The sequence below is a fragment of the Brachyhypopomus gauderio genome, chromosome 6, assembly GCF_052324685.1.
Source record: "Brachyhypopomus gauderio isolate BG-103 chromosome 6, BGAUD_0.2, whole genome shotgun sequence".
Classification (NCBI taxonomy): Eukaryota; Metazoa; Chordata; class Actinopteri; order Gymnotiformes; family Hypopomidae; genus Brachyhypopomus; species Brachyhypopomus gauderio.
In genome coordinates, this window is record NC_135216.1 from 28,403,076 (window position 1) to 28,423,511 (window position 20,436).

The window sequence follows — 20,436 nt, forward strand, 5'->3', positions numbered from 1 at the left end:
CTGGCAACCATGTGTAGTCCTGCACAGGTAGCTGGTATTATCTGGCAACCATGTGTAGTCCTGCACAGGTAGCTGGTATTATCTGGCAACCATGTGTATTTCTTTGTGGAAAGTTGGAATTATCTGGCAGTCCTGATGCCTTTCAAGAGAGAGGAGGTTGTGTCTGCTCCTGTGAACACAACCTCATGTTCTCTCTAAAGTCTGGCACAAGCCAGCAACTGCTGAGGGCTCTCAATCTTCTCTCACACACACACACACACAATGTTGTTAAAGACGAGAATGTTGTTTAATTAGCTGCTCGAGGTACATGGTGCAACCTGTGGTCACTGTGTACACCACACAGGCTTGGATACCTGGAGTTCTTCATGACTAAGATTCTGTCATTTCACAAAAGAGACTATAAATAAAAACAAGATGTAGAAGCGTGGCACCAGTTCTAGCAGTACTGTGTACTTGACTGCATCTACTACCTGAAACACACTGGAAATTAACAACATCTGAAAATCAAATCTACTAAATTAAACATAAACAACCTGGGTGGGAAAAACTCAAAGTCTAGAAGCTTTTCGCTTTGGACACTATTGTTCTTCATTCATACGTGTACACACACACACACACACACACACACACATACACTACTGTTCAAAAGCAGGGAATCGCCTCTCCGAACCTGGCCGCTCCTGCCACTGATACACAACTCCAATACTTCCATAAACCACAGACCCCATGTGTTGTTTACATGTGACTAACATGAGAAGAGCATGGCGCGGCATGTCCCTCCTCTTCCTCAAATCCTTGATCGCCGTGCTGCCGGGCGACGCTCCATGCTGAGGCTGGTGACGGAGCCGTTCTCCATCAAGATGGAGGCCAGGACCATCAAGCCTTTTATCTGGGAAGCATGGGCGGACTCTCCAGGCAGATACTCCGACAAGAAATTACTATACATAAATAACTGCAGTATATTATTAATCATTTAATAACTTAGAACTCTTTTCCCCAAAATACTTGAAATACTACATAAAACCTCTAGAAATACCTCTGGGGGATGGTTTATATTATTCAGACTTCTTTCTGAACCTTTGAGACATGGGATTCTGAACTTTAGAACGGTAGTGTATACATCAGTCAGAGCACGGAGAACACAGCCCAGTGTAGAGTCCACGGGCCGCGAGAGAACCAGCACCTCATTGGCTAAAAGCTGAACAAGGCACTTTGACATTTGAACCATCTGAACCCCCTACACACATTAATTACAATCTTAATCATATAGCTTAGTGACTACAGACAAAAGCAAACTGAAAAACATTTGGACAGAGACCTGGATGCGTCCCTCTTCCACGGTCACACGCAAAACGTCTTTCACAATGAGCCAAAATGAACCAGGTTTTCAACTTCACATGCAAGTCTCATAAAAAAAAAGAAGTTTCAGCATTAAAAAAGATTGTTTACTGATTCTGTAATGTTTTAATCTAAAAAAAACAAAGACAGTAAAAAAAAACCCAATAAATAAGGACCAGGCATTCTGTGAACTAAAGGCCATATGTTGTCCAGGACAGAACAGGACTGTCCTAGCTGTCCAACAGCTCAGAACTCTAGTAAAGCAAAAAACTAAACCAGACCAAAGAAACGAAAAATCAAAAGCCTTTGGATAAGTTTAGTTTCTCCGTTTGTAGTTTTGCATTCTTGTAAACACTGTTGCACTTGTTGTCGTGGCTACACCTCCCATCTGGAGGCTGGCCCACCAATCACACGACTCACTGCAAGACACCTTGATTGTGACATAAAAAACAGATGACGATGTTGTGATTCTTCAGTATGTAAGCACCTCTAGGATAGCACCTGATTGAGCACGTACGTGGGGAGCTTTTACCTGAATGAGCATCTTCCACACTCAATGTCCCTTTAATGACTAATTAAGATAGCTCCACTTTAAGTAAGTAAAAAACAACAACGATAATAAAAAAAAAAAAAAACTAGATAGTTCTGATTTTAGAATCCAGGAGGCGCTGGCAGAGAACGATACATTTCTGAAATCAACTTTGAAGAGCCAAGAGGTTTGGCGGGGTCCTCCCGTCCTGCTCCTCTTTCTCCGCACCGGAGCTTCTGGAGCGCTTTCAAGGTGCTCAGAAATTCCGGATGCTAAAGAAACCAACGCTGGTCGGCGACTCTTTCACGGTCACCGTGACGAGGTTGGCGGTGACGTCGGTGACGAACACGTGCTCGATCAGACTGCGCGTGGGTCTCCAGTCCGGGCCCGTCTGAACGCCCACCGACACCTCCCGCCGGTCGCCGGGAAACGCAGACTCCTGCTCCGACTCCGAGCTGCTGCCCTCCTCTCCCGTGCTGGTGCCGCTCAGCGCCTTGCCGCCGTTCCTGTCCCGCAGCGCGTCCTGGGCGGGGCCGAGGGCGGGGCCTTTCTGCGGCCTGGCCTGGCCCACCTTGGCCAGCCTCTCCGCCGGGATCCCGCCGTCCTCCGCCTTCACCCTCTCTGCCCCGCCGTCCCGCCTACCCGGACGCCCCGGCGCTCCCTGGCGGGCCGGACTGGTCGTGGTGCCCTTCTCCTGTATTGGGCCTTTTCTCTGCCCGCCGTCAGAGCCTCGGAGGTTGGAGCCCGGGGCAGCGCAGGTATCGCCCCCATGTGGCACTCTGGCATGCTGCAGGCTGGCGGGCTGGTTGCTGGGGCTTTTCACCGAGGAGACGGAGGAGGTGGAGGGTCTGGTGTTCGCCGGCCGCTGCGGAGAACTCTGTACTGGGGTGTCCAGCTTTTTCGTCCAGGTAGGAGCTCCCCCTGCTGCCTGTCCATTGGTACTGCTAGCTGTGAATTTTGTGCCATGTAAGTTCAACGACGCCACGCCCGGAGACTTACACGCCCCCGTTTTTAAATCCAGCCCTCCTGCTCCGCCCCCCCTGTCGGAGACTGACAGCTTTAAATCCGCCGCGCTCTTCCCTTGCGACGGCCGCCCGAGTATAGGGGCGGGGCCGGCCGGGCGACCCGCCCCCAACCCGCCCAGAGAGCCCTTCACTGACGTGTTGGGGCTGAAGGATCCTCTGTGGTGCAACGTGATTGGCTCCCTGTTGGCAGCTCTACTCAGTCCTGTGTAGGTGAAGCTGGCAGGCATGAGCGGCTTCTTCATGCTCGTCCGCAGGTCGGACAGCGAGTCTTTGGGCGTGTGCTTGAGAAGCTTCCGTGGGCCCTTGGCCTGGTTCTGCCTCTGGGCCTTCAGCTCCGGAGCCAGGGGCTTCCTGCCACGCTTCTTCTTCGGAGGGCTGGGCTTGGCCACCACGATCTGGGCCTTCTTCTGGGGGACAGGGTGCAGCTCCCGTGCCCGGGGACTGGGCTTCTGCTTCCTGTCTCCACTCACGTCGTCTTCATCATCGTCGTCATCTTCGGACGAAGAGGATGAGGACGTAGAAGTGGAGGACGTGCCGGACGTACTGGAAGAAGATGAAGAGCTGCTGGATTTGGATAGAGGAGGAACAGCTTCCTGCAAAAATAACAACAACAACAAAAAGGTTATAATGCTGACAGCACATGCAGAACACGATAAAGTGTTCTGTATGTGCTGAAGTCCTAATCACTGCCCAGTCCTAATCACTGCCCAGTCCTAATCACTGCCCTGTTTATGCTTTCTTCTTCTCATACTGTATCACCCTCTACTCATACTTTACTGTCCTCCACTCATACTCTACTGTCCCCTACTCATACTCTACTGTCCCCTACTCATACTCTACTGTCCCCTACTCATACTGGACCTTCCTCTACTCATACTGGACCGTCCTCTACTCATACTCGACTGTCCTCTACTCATACTTGACTGTCCTCTACTCATACTCTACTGTCCCCTACTCATACTGTACCACCCTTTACTCATACTCTAATGTCCTCTACTCATACTCTAATATCCCCTACTCACTGTACCACCCTCTACTCATACTGTACCACACTCTACGCATACTCTACTGTCCTCTACTCATACTCTACTGTCCTCTACTCATACTCTACTGTCCTCCACGCATACTCTACTGTCCTCTACTCATACTGTACCACCCTTTACTCATACTCTACTGTCCTCTACTCATACTCTAATATCCCCTACTCACTGTACCACCCTCTACTCATACTGTACCACCCTCTACGCATACTCTACTGTCCTCTACTCATACTCTACGGTCCCCTACTCATACTCTACCACTCTCTACTCATACTGGACCGTCCTCTACTCATACTCTACTGCCCTCCACTCATATTCTACTGTCCTCTACTCATACTCTACTGTGCCCTACTCATACTGTACCACCCTCTACTCATACTCGACTGTCCTCTACTCATACTCTACTGTCCCCTACTCATACTGTACCACCCTTTACTCATACTCTACTGTACTCTACTCATACTCTAATATCCCCTACTCACTGTACCACCCTCTACGCATACTCTACTGTCCTCTAATCATACTCTACTGTCCTCCACTCATACTGTACCGTCCCCTACTCATACTCTACTGTCCTCTACTCATACTCGACTGTCCTCTACGCATACTCTACTGTCCCCTACTCATACTGTACCACCCTTTACTCATACTCTACTGTCCTCTACTCATACTCTAATATCCCCTACTCACTGTACCACCCTCTACTCATACTGTAACACCCTCTACGCATACTCTACTGTCCTCTACTCATACTCTACTGTCCTCTACTCATACTCTACTGTCCTCCACTCATACTCTACCGTCCCCTACTCATACTGTACCGTCCCCTACTCATACTCTACTGTCCTCTACTCATACTCTACTGTCCCTTACTCATACTCTACTGTCCCCTACTCATACTCTACTGTCCCCTACTCATACTCTACTGTCCTCCACGCATACTGTACTGTCCTCTACTCATACTGTACCGCCCTCTACTCATACTCTACTGTCCTCCACTCATACTGTACCACCCTCTACTCATACTCTACTGTCCTCTACTCATACTCTACTGTCCCCTACTCATACTCTACTGTCCCCTACTCATACTCTACTGTCCCCTACTCATACTCTACCACCCTCCACTCATACTGTACCACCCTCTTCTCATACTGTACCACCCTCTACTCATACTGTACCACCCTCTACTCATACTCTACCATGATTTTCCGAGGTCTTCCACGAGGCCGCTTCCCTTTCTTACGCAGCAGTAGCTCCCGTTCCTGCTCCCTGGATGTCCGACACAAAAGCAAGAAGCAGGAATTAATATATCTGAACATATATCCTCAAAACCAACCTACTAAACACACTGTGAGCAGTGCAATAGAAAACTAGGAACCATTGCATTTTATTTACTTTAAAAAGCTGTTGTTTCAGTGTTAATAAAACATCTGATGTGGTGTTTTTAGCTTGAGGATCTTGCTTTGATCAGAAATATGAAAACAACCAAATTCGTTAAGACGTCTTTAACAAGCGCAGCTGCACCCACCTAGGCAGGTTGCAAAATCTAGTTCCTGTTTTTCAAGAAGCTTCCTGCCAATGCTTCAGTGAGGTTTCATATTGAGAAAACAGTCACTTTCTCTTCTCTTTATTCTCCTGATCCTGCATGCTAACAGAAGAGGATCTTTCCATCGTGTACTCCAGCAAGAGCCAGATTAAGCTCCAGATTAATGGGTTTATGGCCGTCTAAATCCGTTGTTTGCTTTCCAGAGGTGTCAGTTCAGAAAGTAAAAGTCCTCACCAGGATTTTGCTCAAGCTTGCTAGATTTTCTAATTAGTACAATTCATGGAAAATTAGTGGAATCAACATAATCCAGGAAGCCTGAGCAAAATCCTGGTGAGGACTTTCACTTTCTGAACCTGGAATTGACACCTCTGTTGCTTTTGTGACTGAACCAGTCTTACACAGACTGAGCTCACGTATATATTGGAGTGAGGGGCTTTGGCAGTTCTGTAGTTCATATACATGCCCATAGAACAGCACAACATTCACCACTTGCCCATGTCATCTGTGTGGAGTGGAGAACTATATCCCTGTCTCGACAGCCAATAGTAACAGCCCCCTTGCCCTCCCACCACCAATGGGAACAAACCCATTACCCTCACAATGCCTGGCCGGCCAATAGGAATGACCCTCTTAACTTTCCACCACTTGGCAGGCCAATGGAAATTATTCTCTCATCCCTCCCATCGCCTGGTCGTCCAATGAGATCAAGTGCCTTAGCCCCACACTGCCTCGCTGACCAGTATAAATGAGCCCCTCACCTCTTGTTAAATGCCGCCAGCAGCCTTGGGTCAAGCAGATTCTCCTGTGGCTCCCAGCTATTGTGCCTGGAAACACAAACCCAGAAGGCCATTAACCCCACCCACACAGACAAACACAAACCCAGAGGGTATTTAACCCCGCCCACACCGACAAACACAAACCCAGAGGGTCTTTAACCCCGCCCACACCGACAAACACAAACCTAGAGGGTCTTTAACCCCGCCCACACAGACAAATACAAACCTGGAGGGTCTTTAACCCCGCCCACACAGACAAATACAAACCTGGAGGGTCTTTAACCCCGCCCACACAGACAAACACAAACCCGGAGGGTCTTTAACCCCGCCCACACAGACAAACACAAACCCGGAGGGTCTTTAACCCCGCCCACATATGCAAACCAGCGGAGACACTGGCACACCATGTCTCAGAGGTCATGGGTGAACAAAGCTTTTGGGTGGGTGTGGTTTGGAAGGTCGCAGCTAAATGGGACGGTCCAGTAGAAGTTAGGAGAGCATCACGTGGCATGTCAAAGGTCATCCATCTGAAGTCTCACGTCATCTGTCCACACTACACTGTTATTACTACATAATCCTCATTATAATAATAATACATCCTATTTTTGTTTCACTGAAAGGTTCAGATGGGACGAAATGACAGAACCAGGAGTATTTTTTTCTAGTTTGAATATTTGTTTACGATTATGTGTAATTTAAAGTGTCATTTCAAAATAAAAGCACACACATGCTCACTTCTTTAGCTAAATACACACCCACAACCACACAAAAATGATCAGGTCCTGCTCTGGACCCTAAAGCCCAGTCACTGCATGGACAACAGCATATAGTGGGTACATTAACAACACAGAACAAGAGAGAAGTTTGTTAGCAAATATTAACAGCCATCTACACCCACTTGTTTACATTTAGCTCTGCAAATACAGTCAGCTCCACTAAAAAGTTAACTTCACCCTCTGCAATATCCCACAACGGTGTCTCTACCTCTCTCTCACTAACAGGGGATAAATGTTTAGAGGAGGCTTAGAATAAAGAAAAAGAGTCATTTTAACAACCTTCTTATTACATGGTAATTGACATAGTCTAATGTATGAAAAACGGTGCATCTTGTGCCTGCTAGCGTCAGTAAAACGGTCCTATTTGGGGCTTAAAGCGGCGTAACGGACGAGGTCAGCGTTAAAAGCGGGTGATTAAAACAATCGATAGTTTTGCTTATATCTGCCACCCGTCCCACGCGAGACCAGATGGAATGGGGGTGTGGCGCGAGCACGGGTGATTGACAGATAAAATACCCATTGAGTGGGATTAGCAACAACAATAGAGAGAGAGAGAGAGGGGGAGAGAGAGAGAAAGAGAGAGAGCAGTAACTAAAGGGGGTGGAGGTGAGAGGGTGGAGGTGAGGGGTGGTGTGTGAGGGGTAGTGTGTGAAGAGGGGCAGCTGGAGTTCACCCCACATACGGCATGAGGCCAAATATGGTTGAAAGAAAAACAAAACCGCGTCTTGTTTTCAGAGCGCGAGATGTGAGATGCCCTATTTGTTCACGCGGACGAGGCGGTAATAAACGCGTTTCTGGTGCTTTTCCGCACATACAGCGGAGTAATAACGCGGGTCAACTGCGCTTCTGAGATGTTCCTACTAACCCTGTTAAAGTATTAAACAGAACCGTTCAGTACCATTATCGACCCGACCAGGACCAGGAGGAGATACTTCACTCCTCACTGGCGCTACTTTAACCGAATAACCGCCGCACTACACCGTCGCTTCGCCCCACGCCAAAACTTTGCAAACAAAAGAGAAACAATAAAAAATAAAAAAAAATCCGTCAAAATTGAGATTCGGTCCAAACACGTAAAGGTGCGACACTTCTCCGGGGAGCTCACGCGCTCCCGTGCTGCCGGGCCCGAACCCCGCGCGCCGGACCGGACCGCAGCAACAAGCGGCGCGTCGTTGTTGTTGTTTTCATTGTCTGCAGCCGCGCGGGCCACGCGCACTCACTTGGACGACCATCCCCTCCACTTGACCAGGTACTCCAGCTTCCCCTGCGGAGAGAGGCGCGCACGGTTACGGGGGCGAGCGGGGCTCGAGGCCAGGTGTGTGTGTGCGCGCGGGTCCGAACCGCTCACCTTGCGGAGTCTCTTGTTGAGAATGCACTCGGCGTCGAAGACCTGCTCCCCCACGGCGCTCAGCTCCTCCATGTCTGCTGCACCCGCCGCTCCGCACGGCGCTTCTGCGGAGGGAGATGGAGGAAGGGGCGGGGCCACGGGCGGGGACGCGCCAACGCGAGAACACGCGAGAACGCGCGAGAAGTGTCTCGCGGCGGACACCGTACCTACGTCATCGGGGTTCCAGCCCGTTTGTTTGAGCTTAAATGAGGGATTTGTGTGTTTCTGAAATGTCGACTCTTCAAAATAATAATAAAAATTATTCGTCAATATTCTTGCTTAGAAAGCTGAAGAGAAAGTGTGTTAAAATTAATATTATAAAGTAATAAAAAACCGTTTTGGTGTATAAACATCTAAGGTTGGGTGGTCTTTTTAAAACCGGAGTGGTCGTTCTTGGGTCTTGTCGCCTATTTTGTGAGATCTTGTTCCTGTTGTTTATGAATGAACAATGTGACCGAGCCCAGCCCTGAGAGGGGGGTTGAACGAGCCCTTCTTTGTGCTGGGGGGTAAAGGACTTTCACCTGAGAACTACACGAACACCTCCCTGTGCCCAGTCATGTGAAGAGGACACACACAAGCACCCACAGCAAACCAGAAAGATCTCAGAAACTCAAATACAAGCAAAAGAAGTTCTTAACCAGTAAACTTTTAATTTTACACAGTGGAAGTAATACAAAGGTATAAAGCATATCAGTTTGAATATAACTTAAAAAAAAAAAACTACATTGTTCTAATTATTCAAAGCTGTTACGGCAACACACTAACCTACCATAAAGGTCAGGACAGAATTACACATCCTAAACAGAAAGGATACAAAATACAAAAATAACCCAAATTTATGAAATTGTGTTGATTTTTGTGTGATTTTTAGCTCAATCCTGTGTGTGTGTGTGTGTGTGTGTGTGTGTGTGTGTGTGTGTGTGTATGGGTAAAATGTTAGTCCCTAACGATCTAAAATGATGTTTGTTTTTTCTGACACTCATCAGACTTCTCCTGGTCATCGGTTCTGCAAGTAAAAAAAGAAAAACGTTTGTCATCTTTGAAATGTCAAATCTTACCAGATTAATGTAGTGCAGCTGAGTCATTAACTATCTGACTATTCACTGTAATTAAATGTAAAATTACATGTTAAAAATATGAAAATCACACTTATTCACACTGACTCACACTGATTCACATTGTATTCAATTTACAACATTTGGTAACCTGATTAATGAATGGTTTTCATTAATGAGAGATAATAAGTGACATAAGTGATTTCTGTTAAAATATTCTTGCTCTGGTAGGGTGGAGGGGTGTGGTTCTCTGGTAGGGTGGAGGGGTGTGGTTCTCTGGTAGGGTGGAGGGGTGTGGTTCTCTGGTAGGGTGGAGGGGTGGTGTTCTCTGGTAGGGTGGAGGGGTGTGGTTCTCTGGTAGGGTGGAGGAGTGGTGTTCTCTGGTAGGGTGGAGGGGTGTGGTTCTCTGGTAGGGTGGAGGGGTGTGGTTCTCTGGTAGGGTGGAGGGGTGTGGTTCTCTAGTAGGGTGGAGGGGTGTGGTTCTCTGGTAGGGTGGAGGAGTGGTGTTCTCTGGTAGGGTGGAGGGGTGTGGTTCTCTGGTAGGGTGGAGAGGTGGAGTTCTCTAGTAGGGTGGAGGAGTGGTGTTCTCTAGTAGGGTGGAGGGTGGGGTTTCTCTGGTAGGGTGGAGGGGTGGTGTTCTCTGGTAGGGTGGAGGGGTGGTGTTCTCTGGTAGGGTGGAGGGGTGTAGTGTGTCTGGTAGGGTGGAGGGGTGAGGTGTCTCTGGTAGGGTGGAGGGGTGTGGTTCTCTGGTAGGGTGGAGGGGTGAGGTGTCTCTGGTAGGGTGGAGAGGTGGTGTTCTCTGGTAGGGTGGAGGGGTGTGGTTCTCTAGTAGGGTGGAGGGGTGTGGTTCTCTGGTAGGGTGGAGGGGTGAGGTGTCTCTGGTAGGGTGGAGGGGTGAGGTGTCTCTGGTAGGGTGGAGAGGTGGTGTTCTCTGTTAGGGTTGAGGGGTGTGGTTCTCTGGTAGGGTGGAGGGGTGTAGTGTCTCTGGTAGGGTGGAGGGGTGTAGTGTCTCTGGTAGGGTGGAGTAGTGGGGGTTCTATGGTAGGGTGGAGGGGTGTGGTTCTCTGGTAGGGTGGAGAGGTGGTGTTCTCTGGTAGGGTGGAGGGGTGGTGTTCTCTAGTAGGGTGGAGGGGTGGTGTTCTCTGGTAGGGTGGAGAGGTGGAGTTCTCTAGTAGGGTGGAGGGGTGGTGTTCTCTAGTAGGGTGGAGAGGTGGAGTTCTCTAGTAGGGTGGAGGGGTGGTGTTCTCTGGTAGGGTGGAGGGGTGGTGTTCTCTAGTAGGGTGGAGGGGTGGTGTTCTCTAGTAGGGTGGAGGGGTGGTGTTCTCTGGTAGGGTGGAGGGGTGTGGTTCTCTAGTAGGGTGGAGGGGTGTGGTTCTCTGGTAGGGTGGAGGGGTGTGGTTCTCTGGTAGGGTGGAGGGGTGGTGTTCTCTGGTAGGGTGGAGGGGTGAGGTGTCTCTGGTAGGGTGGAGAGGTGGTGTTCTCTGGTAGGGTGGAGGGGTGTGGTTCTCTAGTAGGGTGGAGGGGTGGTGTTCTCTGGTAGGGTGGAGGGGTGGTGTTCTCTGGTAGGGTGGAGGGGTGAGGTGTCTCTGGTAGGGTGGAGGGGTGTGGTTCTCTGGTAGGGTGGAGGGGTGGTGTTCTCTGGTAGGGTTGAGGGGTGTGGTTCTCTGGTAGGGTGGAGGGGTGTAGTGTCTCTGGTAGGGTGGAGTAGTGGGGGTTCTCTGGTAGGGTGGAGGGGTGTGGTTCTCTAGTAGGGTGGAGGGGTGGTGTTCTCTGGTAGGGTGGAGGGGTGGTGTTCTCTAGTAGGGTGGAGGGGTGGTGTTCTCTAGTAGGGTGGAGGGGTGGTGTTCTCTGGTAGGGTGGAGGGGTGGTGTTCTCTGGTAGGGTGGAGAGGTGGTGTTCTCTAGTAGGGTGGAGAGGTGGTGTTCTCTGGTAGGGTGGAGAGGTGGAGTTCTCTAGTAGGGTGGAGGGGTGGTGTTCTCTAGTAGGGTGGAGGGGTGGTGTTCTCTGGTAGGGTGGAGGGGTGGTGTTCTCTGGTAGGGTGGAGGGGTGGTGTTCTCTGGTAGGGTGGAGAGGTGGTGTTCTCTGGTAGGGTGGAGGGGTGGTGTTCTCTGGTAGGGTGGAGGGGTGTGGTTCTCTGGTAGGGTGGAGGGGTGGTGTTCTCTGGTAGGGTGGAGGGGTGGTGTTCTCTGGTAGGGTGGAGGGGTGGTGTTCTCTGGTAGGGTGGAGGGGTGGTGTTCTCTGGTAGGGTGGAGAGGTGGAGTTCTCTAGTAGGGTGGAGGGGTGGTGTTCTCTAGTAGGGTGGAGGGGTGGTGTTCTCTGGTAGGGTGGAGGGGTGGTGTTCTCTGGTAGGGTGGAGGGGTGTGGTTCTCTGGTAGGGTGGAGGGGTGTGGTTCTCTGGTAGGGTGGAGGGGTGGTGTTCTCTGGTAGGGTGGAGAGGTGGAGTTCTCTAGTAGGGTGGAGGGGTGGTGTTCTCTGGTAGGGTGGAGGGGTGGGTTTTTTTTTTTCATACCCATGTTCTTTCCTTCGGCGGTTCAGAGTGCTTTTGGTAACTACAACAACGAACACAAGGCACAGGAAGCCAGTTACTGCACCCAGGCCGATGAACACACTTGACAGGACGTTGCTGGAAGGAGCTCTGTCTGCAGGGCAGAGGGAGTGTGTGTGTGTGTGTGTGTGTGTGTGTGTGTGTGTGTGTGTGTGTGTGTGTGTGCGTGTGCGTGTGTGTGTGAGAGAGAGAGAGAAAGAGAGAGAGAGGGAGGGAGGGAGAAACAGAAAAAGGCAAATTATTTTCCAATCTCAGTATTTTATCTTGGTTAAGAATTGTAGAATTCCTATAATGGTTCAGGGTTCTTCCCAAACTCACTGGAGTTGGTGACTGTGTCCCTCTAGTGCTTTACTTCATGTTACTTTATGTCTATACACATTAACAAGACCCAGGAGGATACTGTGGCCCCAGGAGGAGGGTGTGGCCCCAGGAGGAGGGTGTGGCCTAAGGAGATTGCTGTGGGCCCAGTAGGAGGGTGGTTGGTACAAAAGTGAGTCTGTGAGATCTCTGAATGCAGCCAAGATTCAGATTGCTGCTTAATTCTTACCATGATGGAAACAATTTTTCTCCTTTAGCCTTTAGAAGTAATTACCTTCAGAAATACAGTATTTTAATATTCATATTTAGAAAGAGGGAGTGTAAAATAGATGTAAACCCTCTCTTGACGAATCCAGGCCTGTTTGCAGTGACAGACCTCCACATCTCTGTGGTGCTGTGTCACTGCAGGGTTGTGTGCTGATTTGACACAATTCACCCTCTCATGAAGTGTGACGTATTAAAACACAGCACTGACAGGACGTTAAACACACAGAAGTGGTAAAAAGGCCAATATACTAAATAAGGTTTCTAGAGAACAGTATGTTGGACACACAGGTCCTTTATCAGCGGTTCAAGCAAAGTGCTTCTGAAGTTCTAGGAGAGTGAATTCCTAGAAATTCAGGAATTTCCCTCTGGGATCAATAAAGTATCTATCTATCTCTCTTTGTGTACTTAACAGCAATTTGAATCTCTCTCTCTCTCTCTCTCTCTCTCTCTCTCATACAAACACACAGGCGGCCTGCTGGCTGTACAGAAGCTCACCCCCTGGTGGCTCGGAGGAGCGTAGCATGGCCCGGGTGAAGTCCAGGTTCCCGTCATTGGGCTCGGGCGTGATCCCCAGAAGGTGACACATGAGGGGGTAGATGTTCACTGATTCAAATGGCTCCACCACCACATTCCTCCTGAAATCTGGTCCCACTGCCCGGAAGAACGGCTTCATGTCCAGGTCGTGGTTGTCGAAGCCATGCTCACCTTTGTTGAACTGCACTGGAAAATACTGGCAGACAACACAATCAGAGGGCTGTTAACAGAGATGGCTAGACCAAACCAGACCAAACCAGACCATAGCAGAACATACCAGACCAAAGCAGACCATATTAGACCAAACCAAACCAGACCATAGCAGACCATATTAAACCAGACCAAACCAGACCAAACCAGACCATAGCAGACCATATTAAACCAGACCAAACCAGAACAAACCAGACCAAACCAGACCATAGCAGACCATATTAAACCAAACCAAACAAGACCAAACCAGTCCCTATTTTCAAAGATAGTCCCTGTTTACAGAAATAGTCTGTTTACAGAGAGAGCCAGATCAATCCAGCCCCTGTATATCGAGGCGGCCAGGCCAAACTAGTCCTGGTAATTCTTCATACAGGCATCTTCAGGTATATCACCAGGACACTCCGGTGGTAACAGCCATAAGTGCAATGGCTGTTGAGATCTCAACCAATAACAGCCTGGAAGCGTCTATGCACTTTGAATCCTTCACTTCCCCGTGATTCAATTACATCTCCAGACCAGCAGGGGGCATTATTGGATAGGTAAAGGAAACGGCTCTGTGGATGAAACCGTGTTTGGATGCTCCTGAAGTTACACTTGCCTTAAGCAGATAATTCTTGTCAGGTCTGTTAGATTCTCATTAGACCCATAATGCGTTTCACGTATGAGATGTTTGTACTAAGTAGTTACTGATCAGGAAAATGGGATGTGTGAGATACACACTGCTGAGCAAAAACTGGTTTCAACTGGTTGACAAGCATATGGTAGGTGAGTGAGGTGAGTGTGCGGTAAAGTAAACACTGAGTGTGTGGTAAACACGGAGTGTGCGGTAAAGTAAACACTGAATGTGTGGTAAAGTAAACACTGAGCGTGCAGTAAACACGGAGTGTGCGGTAAAGTAAACACTGAGTGTGTGGTAAGGTAAACACTGAGCATGCGGTAAACACAGAGTGTGCGGTAAAGTAAACACTGAGTGTGTGGTAAAGTAAACACTGAGCATGCGGTAAACACGGAGTGTGCGGTAAAGTAAACACTGAGTGTGTGGTAAAGTAAACACTGAGTGTGTGGTAAAATAAACACTGAGTGTGCATTGAAGTAAACACTGAGTGTGTGGTAAACACTGAGTGGGCATTAAAGTAAACACTGAGCGTGTGGTAAAATAAACACTGAGTGTGCGGTAAAGTAAACACTGAGTGTGCGGTAAAGTAAACACTGAGTGTGCGGTAAAGTAAACACTGAGTGTGTGGTAAAGTAAACACTGAGCGTGCGGTAAACACGGAGTGTGCGGTAAAGTAAACACTTAGTGTGTGGTAAACACTGAGTGTGCGGTAAAGTAAACACTGAGTGTGTGGTAAATTAAACACTGAGCATGCGGCAAACACGGAGTGTGCGGTAAAGTAAACACTGAGTGTGTGGTAAACACTGAGTGTGCGTTAAAGTAAACACGGAGTGTGCGGTAAAATAAACACTGAGTGTGTGGTAAAGTAAACACTGAGTGCTAATCTAGCTGTGTAAGTGAAGTCGGATCAGCAGAAAGTCTGAGAGTCACCAGAAACAATCAAGTTGTGTCAGCTCTGGTTACAATTAAGATTTATAGCTGGGAGCTGCTTGTCAGTGGGTGGACAGCCAAAGATTTAACATTTAACAACAGCTTATATCCATGTTTAAACCTGTGTGTGTGTGTGTGTGTGTGTGTGTGTGTGTGTGTGTGTGTGTGTGTGTGTGTGTGTGTGTGTTACTATGTGAGGATTCTGATATACAGACTTGATGCGTGTGCCATGAGTTGAGTTGGCATAATACCAGTAACACCAGCCCTAATACCAGTAACACCAGCCCTAACACCAGTAACACCAGCCCTAACACCAGTAACACCAGCCCTAACACCAGTAACACCAGTCCTAACACCAGTAACACCAGTCCTAACACCAGTAACACCAGTCCTAACACAAGCCTACTTAGCCTCTTTTCTTTGGCTGCAGCACAAAATGGTTGATGTCTTGAGTTCTGATTAACTCTGACTAACTGACTGGCTCTGTCCAGAATTTTGAGTCCACATTTAAAAAATGTAGTTTACTGTCTGTGAAACCCTAACCATAACCCTCAATATTTGGACTCACCCCATTAATGACATAACCTTGGTCAGCCCATAGGATGATGGGTAATATGCGGCTGTTGTTGGCGAAGTGCAGTCTTTGGGGCATCTCCTCTTTCTTGTAGACGTGGAGGTGTGGGTGAGCTCCCTTCAGGGCCTTGTACACCTTCTCCAGCTTGCCCTCTTTGGGCAGGAGCAGTCCGGAGGGCCCGTAGTCCACCAGATGGAAGTCCAGATCTTGGAAGGTGAAGTTCTGGATCTTAGACAGCACGATCTCTTTCACCAGGCCGTTGCGGAACACCGTGGTCATGCCGTGGTCGGCCGTGATGATGATGTTGAGGTGGTCGGAGAGGCCGTGGTCCTGGACGGAGCGGCGCAGGTAACCCACCGTGCGATCCACCTGCTCCACCATCTTCCTCCGCTGCGGAGAGTCCGGCCCGTGCTTGTGGCCCGTGCTGTCCGGCTCGCCGAAGTACATGGTCACGAAGTCCAGGCCCTCGTCCCGGAACCAGCCACCAATCACCTTGTCCACATTCTCCTGCCAGGCCGTCTCGTTACTGTAGTTGTAGAGCGCAGGCTCCACCTCCTTCATCACGGGGGCTTCGCCCTGATAGGTGGAGGCCGTGCCAGGGAAGTGGAGGGAGCCCGTGCGCAGACCCTGAGTGCGACACACGACCCCTCAAGACCACCGCCACACGGCCACAGCTATCACACGCTAAGCACATGCCAAGCACACGCTAGCATCCCTGTGCTGCAGTTCCTTGCAATAACACATGCTGTGATATGAATGACTAAATCTGTTAATATGGGTCCTTTCATATTGACCAGGCTAATGATGAATGAGCTACCATGAAGTGGTATAATGCCATGATGTATTGTTTATCATTTTGCCAGTAACCATGACTACAAATGCATTTGTTCATTAGTGCTAGGAGAGTCCTGCGCTATCACAGCCGTGCTGAAGGTCCCGTGTGTAATGATCTCAGGTGTGAGGGCGTGGCCGGCCGTAAGAACCTGTCTCTGGGCCGTGATCCAGACGGGCAGGCTCCCGTTGTCCCACCACTCGTTGACGAACTGGGTCTGGTAGTACGGCTTCTTCTGCAAGGTGCTGGTGTTGAACCACATGTTGTGGATCACGCCGTGGTTCTCGATGTATTTGCCTGTGGAACACGTGACACCAGAGCTTAATGCAAACCTTCCCTCCAGACAGACGTCCCACGTCCACTCATGTCCACTCACACGTCTACTCACACGTCCACTCACACGTCCACTCACACGTCTACTCACACGTCTACTCACGTCCACTCACACATTCACTCACACGTCCACTCACACGTCTACTCACGTCCACTCACACGTCCATTCACATGTCTACTCACATCCTCTCTCATGTCTACTCACATGTCCACTCATGTCCACTCACGTCTACTCACACATCCACTCACACGTCCACTCACATCTACTCACACGTCCACACACACGTCCACTCACACGTCCACTCACATCTACTCACACGTCCACTCACACGTCCAATCACGTCTACTCACACGTCTACTCACACGTCCACTCACACGTCCACTCACATCCTCTCTCACGTCTACTCACATGTCCACTCACACGTCCACTCACATCTACTCACACGTCCACTCACACGTCCACTCACACGTCCACTCACACGTCTACTCACGTCCACTCACACGTCCACTCACGTCTACTCACACGTCCACTCACACGTCCACGCACATGTCCACTCATGTCCACTCATGTTCACTCACACGTCCACTCACACATTCACTCACGTCCACTCACATGTCTACTCACATCCTCTCTCACGTCTACTCACATGTCCACTCATGTCCACTCATGTCCACTCACGTCTACTCACACATGCACTCACACGTCCACTCACACGTCCACTCACATGTCTACTCACATCCTCTCTCACGTCTACTCACATGTCCACTCATGTCCACTCACGTCTACTCACACATGCACTCACACGTCCACTCACACGTCCACTCACGTCCACTCACACGTCCACTCACACGTCCACTCCCACGTCCACTCACACGTCCACTCACATGTCCACTCACGTCCACTCACACGTCCACTCACACGTCCACTCACGTCCACTCACGTCCACTCACGTGTCCACTCACATGTCCACACACACGTCCACTCACACGTCCACTCACACGTCCACTCACACGTCCACTCACGTCCACTCACACGTCCACTCACACGTCCACTCACACGTCCACTCACACGTCCACACACGTCCACTCACACATCCACTCACACGTCCACTCACGTCCACTCACGTCCACTCACACGTCCACTCACAAGTCCACTCACACGTCCACTCACACGTCCACTCACGTCCACTCACACGTCCACTCACACGTCTACTCACGTCCACTCACACGTCCACTCACACGTCCACTCACACGTCCACACACGTCCACTCACACGTCCACTCACACGTCCACTCACACGTCCACTCACGTCCACTCACACGTCCACACACGTCCACACACGTCCACTCACACGTCCACACACGTCCACTCACACGTCCACTCACACGTCCACTCACACGTCCACACACGTCCACTCACACGTCCACACTCACACGTCCACACTCACACGTCCACACTCACACGTCCACTCACATGTCCACTCACACGTCCACTCACATGTCCACTCACACGTCCACTCACAGTGGCTTCGTCCCACTAGTGAGCTTAACAGCAATAACAACTAATCTGTCAGATCATTCCAATAGGCTGTAGTAACCTCTTAACACTACATTATGCAGCTGTAACAGAGGGTGTGTGTGTGTGTGTGTGTGTGTGTGTGTGTGTGTGTGTGTGTGTGTGTGTGTGTGTGTGTGTGTGTGTTCTCACAGTAGGTTGAGCAAGGTTTTAATTCATTTGAGCAACAAATCTCGAAAAGCATATTTTTTTTGCAGTGGACTGGGTAACTGATTAACGTGTAATATAAACACAGCTGATCTGAAGGTCCAGGTGCAGCTCCAGGGTGGGTGAGAAGAATACAGAAGAAAACCACCACCATCTCAGGTCAGGGGTGTTAATGAAGAGCAGTGCCGATGGTCTGTGTGCAGTTACAGGCCATGCAGCAGGGGGCGCTCTTTACCAGCTCTTCAAATAACACCATTCAGTTTAGCGATAGCGAGTGCACGTGTCTGGAACACTTGTGCAGAGCTTCAGAGTGGCTTCCTCTGGGACATGAAGCTCAGAATAAAACGGAACAACTCTATGGAATCAGAGAAGATTGTCACACAATTGAACTTTAATTTGTGATGAAGGTAAATGAGTAAGAAGGTTCAGTTGTAACGTCTGATCATTCTGTGGTTCTGAAACATCAGGAACTATCAAAGCAAACATGGAAATGTGGGGGACAATAAGTAATTCCAGAAGAATCGAGACACTTCTTTCATATACTATATGTTTTTATCAGGAACTGGTCTAGACCAATCAGAAGGTTGGAGAAGGTGAGGAATGTGAATCTGTGGAGAAATGCAAAAAAAGCCAAGAGGAGAGTGAGAGTGGAGTGAGGGTGGAGTGAGAGTGGAGTGAGGAGTGAATTTTTTCTCTCTCCAAGATTACTCCAGTACAAAATGTCATGACGACCCTCAGTGAAACTAAACTGACAATTTGTTCTCCACGTTCTCTAGTTTAGAATTCTCTAACTTCTCTAGTTTATAGTTCTCTAACTTCTCTAGTTTAGAGTTCTCCAGGTTCTCTTGTTTAAAGTTCTCTAGTATTTTCACAGAGACCATGAAACATGAAAACACCTCCTAACTTAACTGGGCAAGTAAGAGGTTAACAGGGTGAGCACATGCATAGCTGATGATGGGAGAAGGTGTGGAGACAGAGAGGCCTGGTGCTCTCACCCGTGAGCAGAGTGAAGTGCGTTGGGCTGGTCATGGTGAAGAAGGAGGGGGTCACGTATGGGGCCTTCACCCCCTCTAGGGCCATGGCATCCAGATTCGGCGTGTCCACGTCCTGGTCATAGTCCCACCTGAAAGGGCAGATGGGTTTAGAAAAAAGGGATGGCTGGTTTGCACAGCCATGTGAGGTGCATGAGATGCGTGAGGTGCGTGAGATGCGTGAGATGCGTGAGGTGTGTGAGGTGTGTGAGGTGCGTGAGATGCGTGAGGTGCGTGAGATGTGTGAGATGTCCCACCTGAAGCCATCGAAGGAGATGAGCAGCAGCTTAGTACGGCCCGTGCTGCGATGCTGTGTGAGCGGAGCAGCCAGAGAGCTGCCACACACACACACACACACACACACCACCCACAGCATGACAGGATCAGACCTCCACCATACAGCTCCACTCAGGCCTGGCGACACCTACACGCCGTGGTCCTCCTGTCTCACGTCCACTCTTCAGATCTTAGACCTGTAGATCCTGCTGGCCAACGAAACCCTTAAATCTTGCGAATTGTTCTCCTGATTCTGTTCTCTCTGTCTCTCTGTCTCTTTTTCTTTTCCCTCTCACTCCTTCTCTCTCCTGTCTGTCTGTAACTCACTCCCTCTTTCTCCTTTCTGTCTGTAGCTCACTCCCTCTCTCTTGCTAACTGATGACAAGGTGTGTGTGTCTGCACCTTGTTGAACACTCACCAGAGTTTGCTCTATTTATCTCTGATCTTATCTCCTCCAATAGGCCTGCAGGATGTGCTGTAGTTAGCAGATATAAAGTCTTCACCCCATGCATGTCACGTTTTAATTCGAGGGCAACACTACCCTCTCATGTCAGACAGCAGCACACTGTCAAATCACACCACACTACCCCCTCACAACAATCTCCAGACAGAAACATGATGGACTAGCTTGTTTCTGATTGGCTGGGTTTATTTACAAAAGCAAATGTCTCATTAGAATAATGAAGTGTATGGACAAATGGGCAGCAGAAAAACAATGTTTTCACATGCCAGACGTGTTTGACATGTGCCACATGTGTTTGACATGTGCCAGACGT

General features: G+C 49.4%; 2 protein-coding genes across 2 annotated transcripts; both read right to left on the reverse strand.

The window, feature by feature from the left end:
- Window positions 1-250: 250 nt before the first annotated feature.
- On the reverse strand, window positions 251-8,528 carry cbx2 (chromobox homolog 2 (Drosophila Pc class)). The gene is made up of 5 exons (XM_077010288.1): window positions 8,379-8,528; window positions 8,251-8,294; window positions 6,237-6,302; window positions 5,132-5,201; window positions 251-3,485 (listed from the first exon to the last, which is right to left on the reverse strand). Exons 1-5 carry the CDS (start codon window positions 8,448-8,450, stop codon window positions 2,124-2,126), a joined length of 1,614 nt encoding a protein of 537 aa, XP_076866403.1. The 5' UTR covers window positions 8,451-8,528; the 3' UTR covers window positions 251-2,123.
- A 646-nt stretch (window positions 8,529-9,174) lies between these two features.
- On the reverse strand, window positions 9,175-19,969 carry LOC143516305 (ectonucleotide pyrophosphatase/phosphodiesterase family member 7-like). The gene is made up of 7 exons (XM_077007863.1): window positions 19,642-19,969; window positions 19,349-19,476; window positions 16,450-16,595; window positions 15,461-16,093; window positions 13,098-13,332; window positions 11,982-12,111; window positions 9,175-9,423 (listed from the first exon to the last, which is right to left on the reverse strand). Exons 1-7 carry the CDS (start codon window positions 19,758-19,760, stop codon window positions 9,369-9,371), a joined length of 1,446 nt encoding a protein of 481 aa, XP_076863978.1. The 5' UTR covers window positions 19,761-19,969; the 3' UTR covers window positions 9,175-9,368.
- Between the last annotated feature and the right edge of the window lie 467 nt (window positions 19,970-20,436).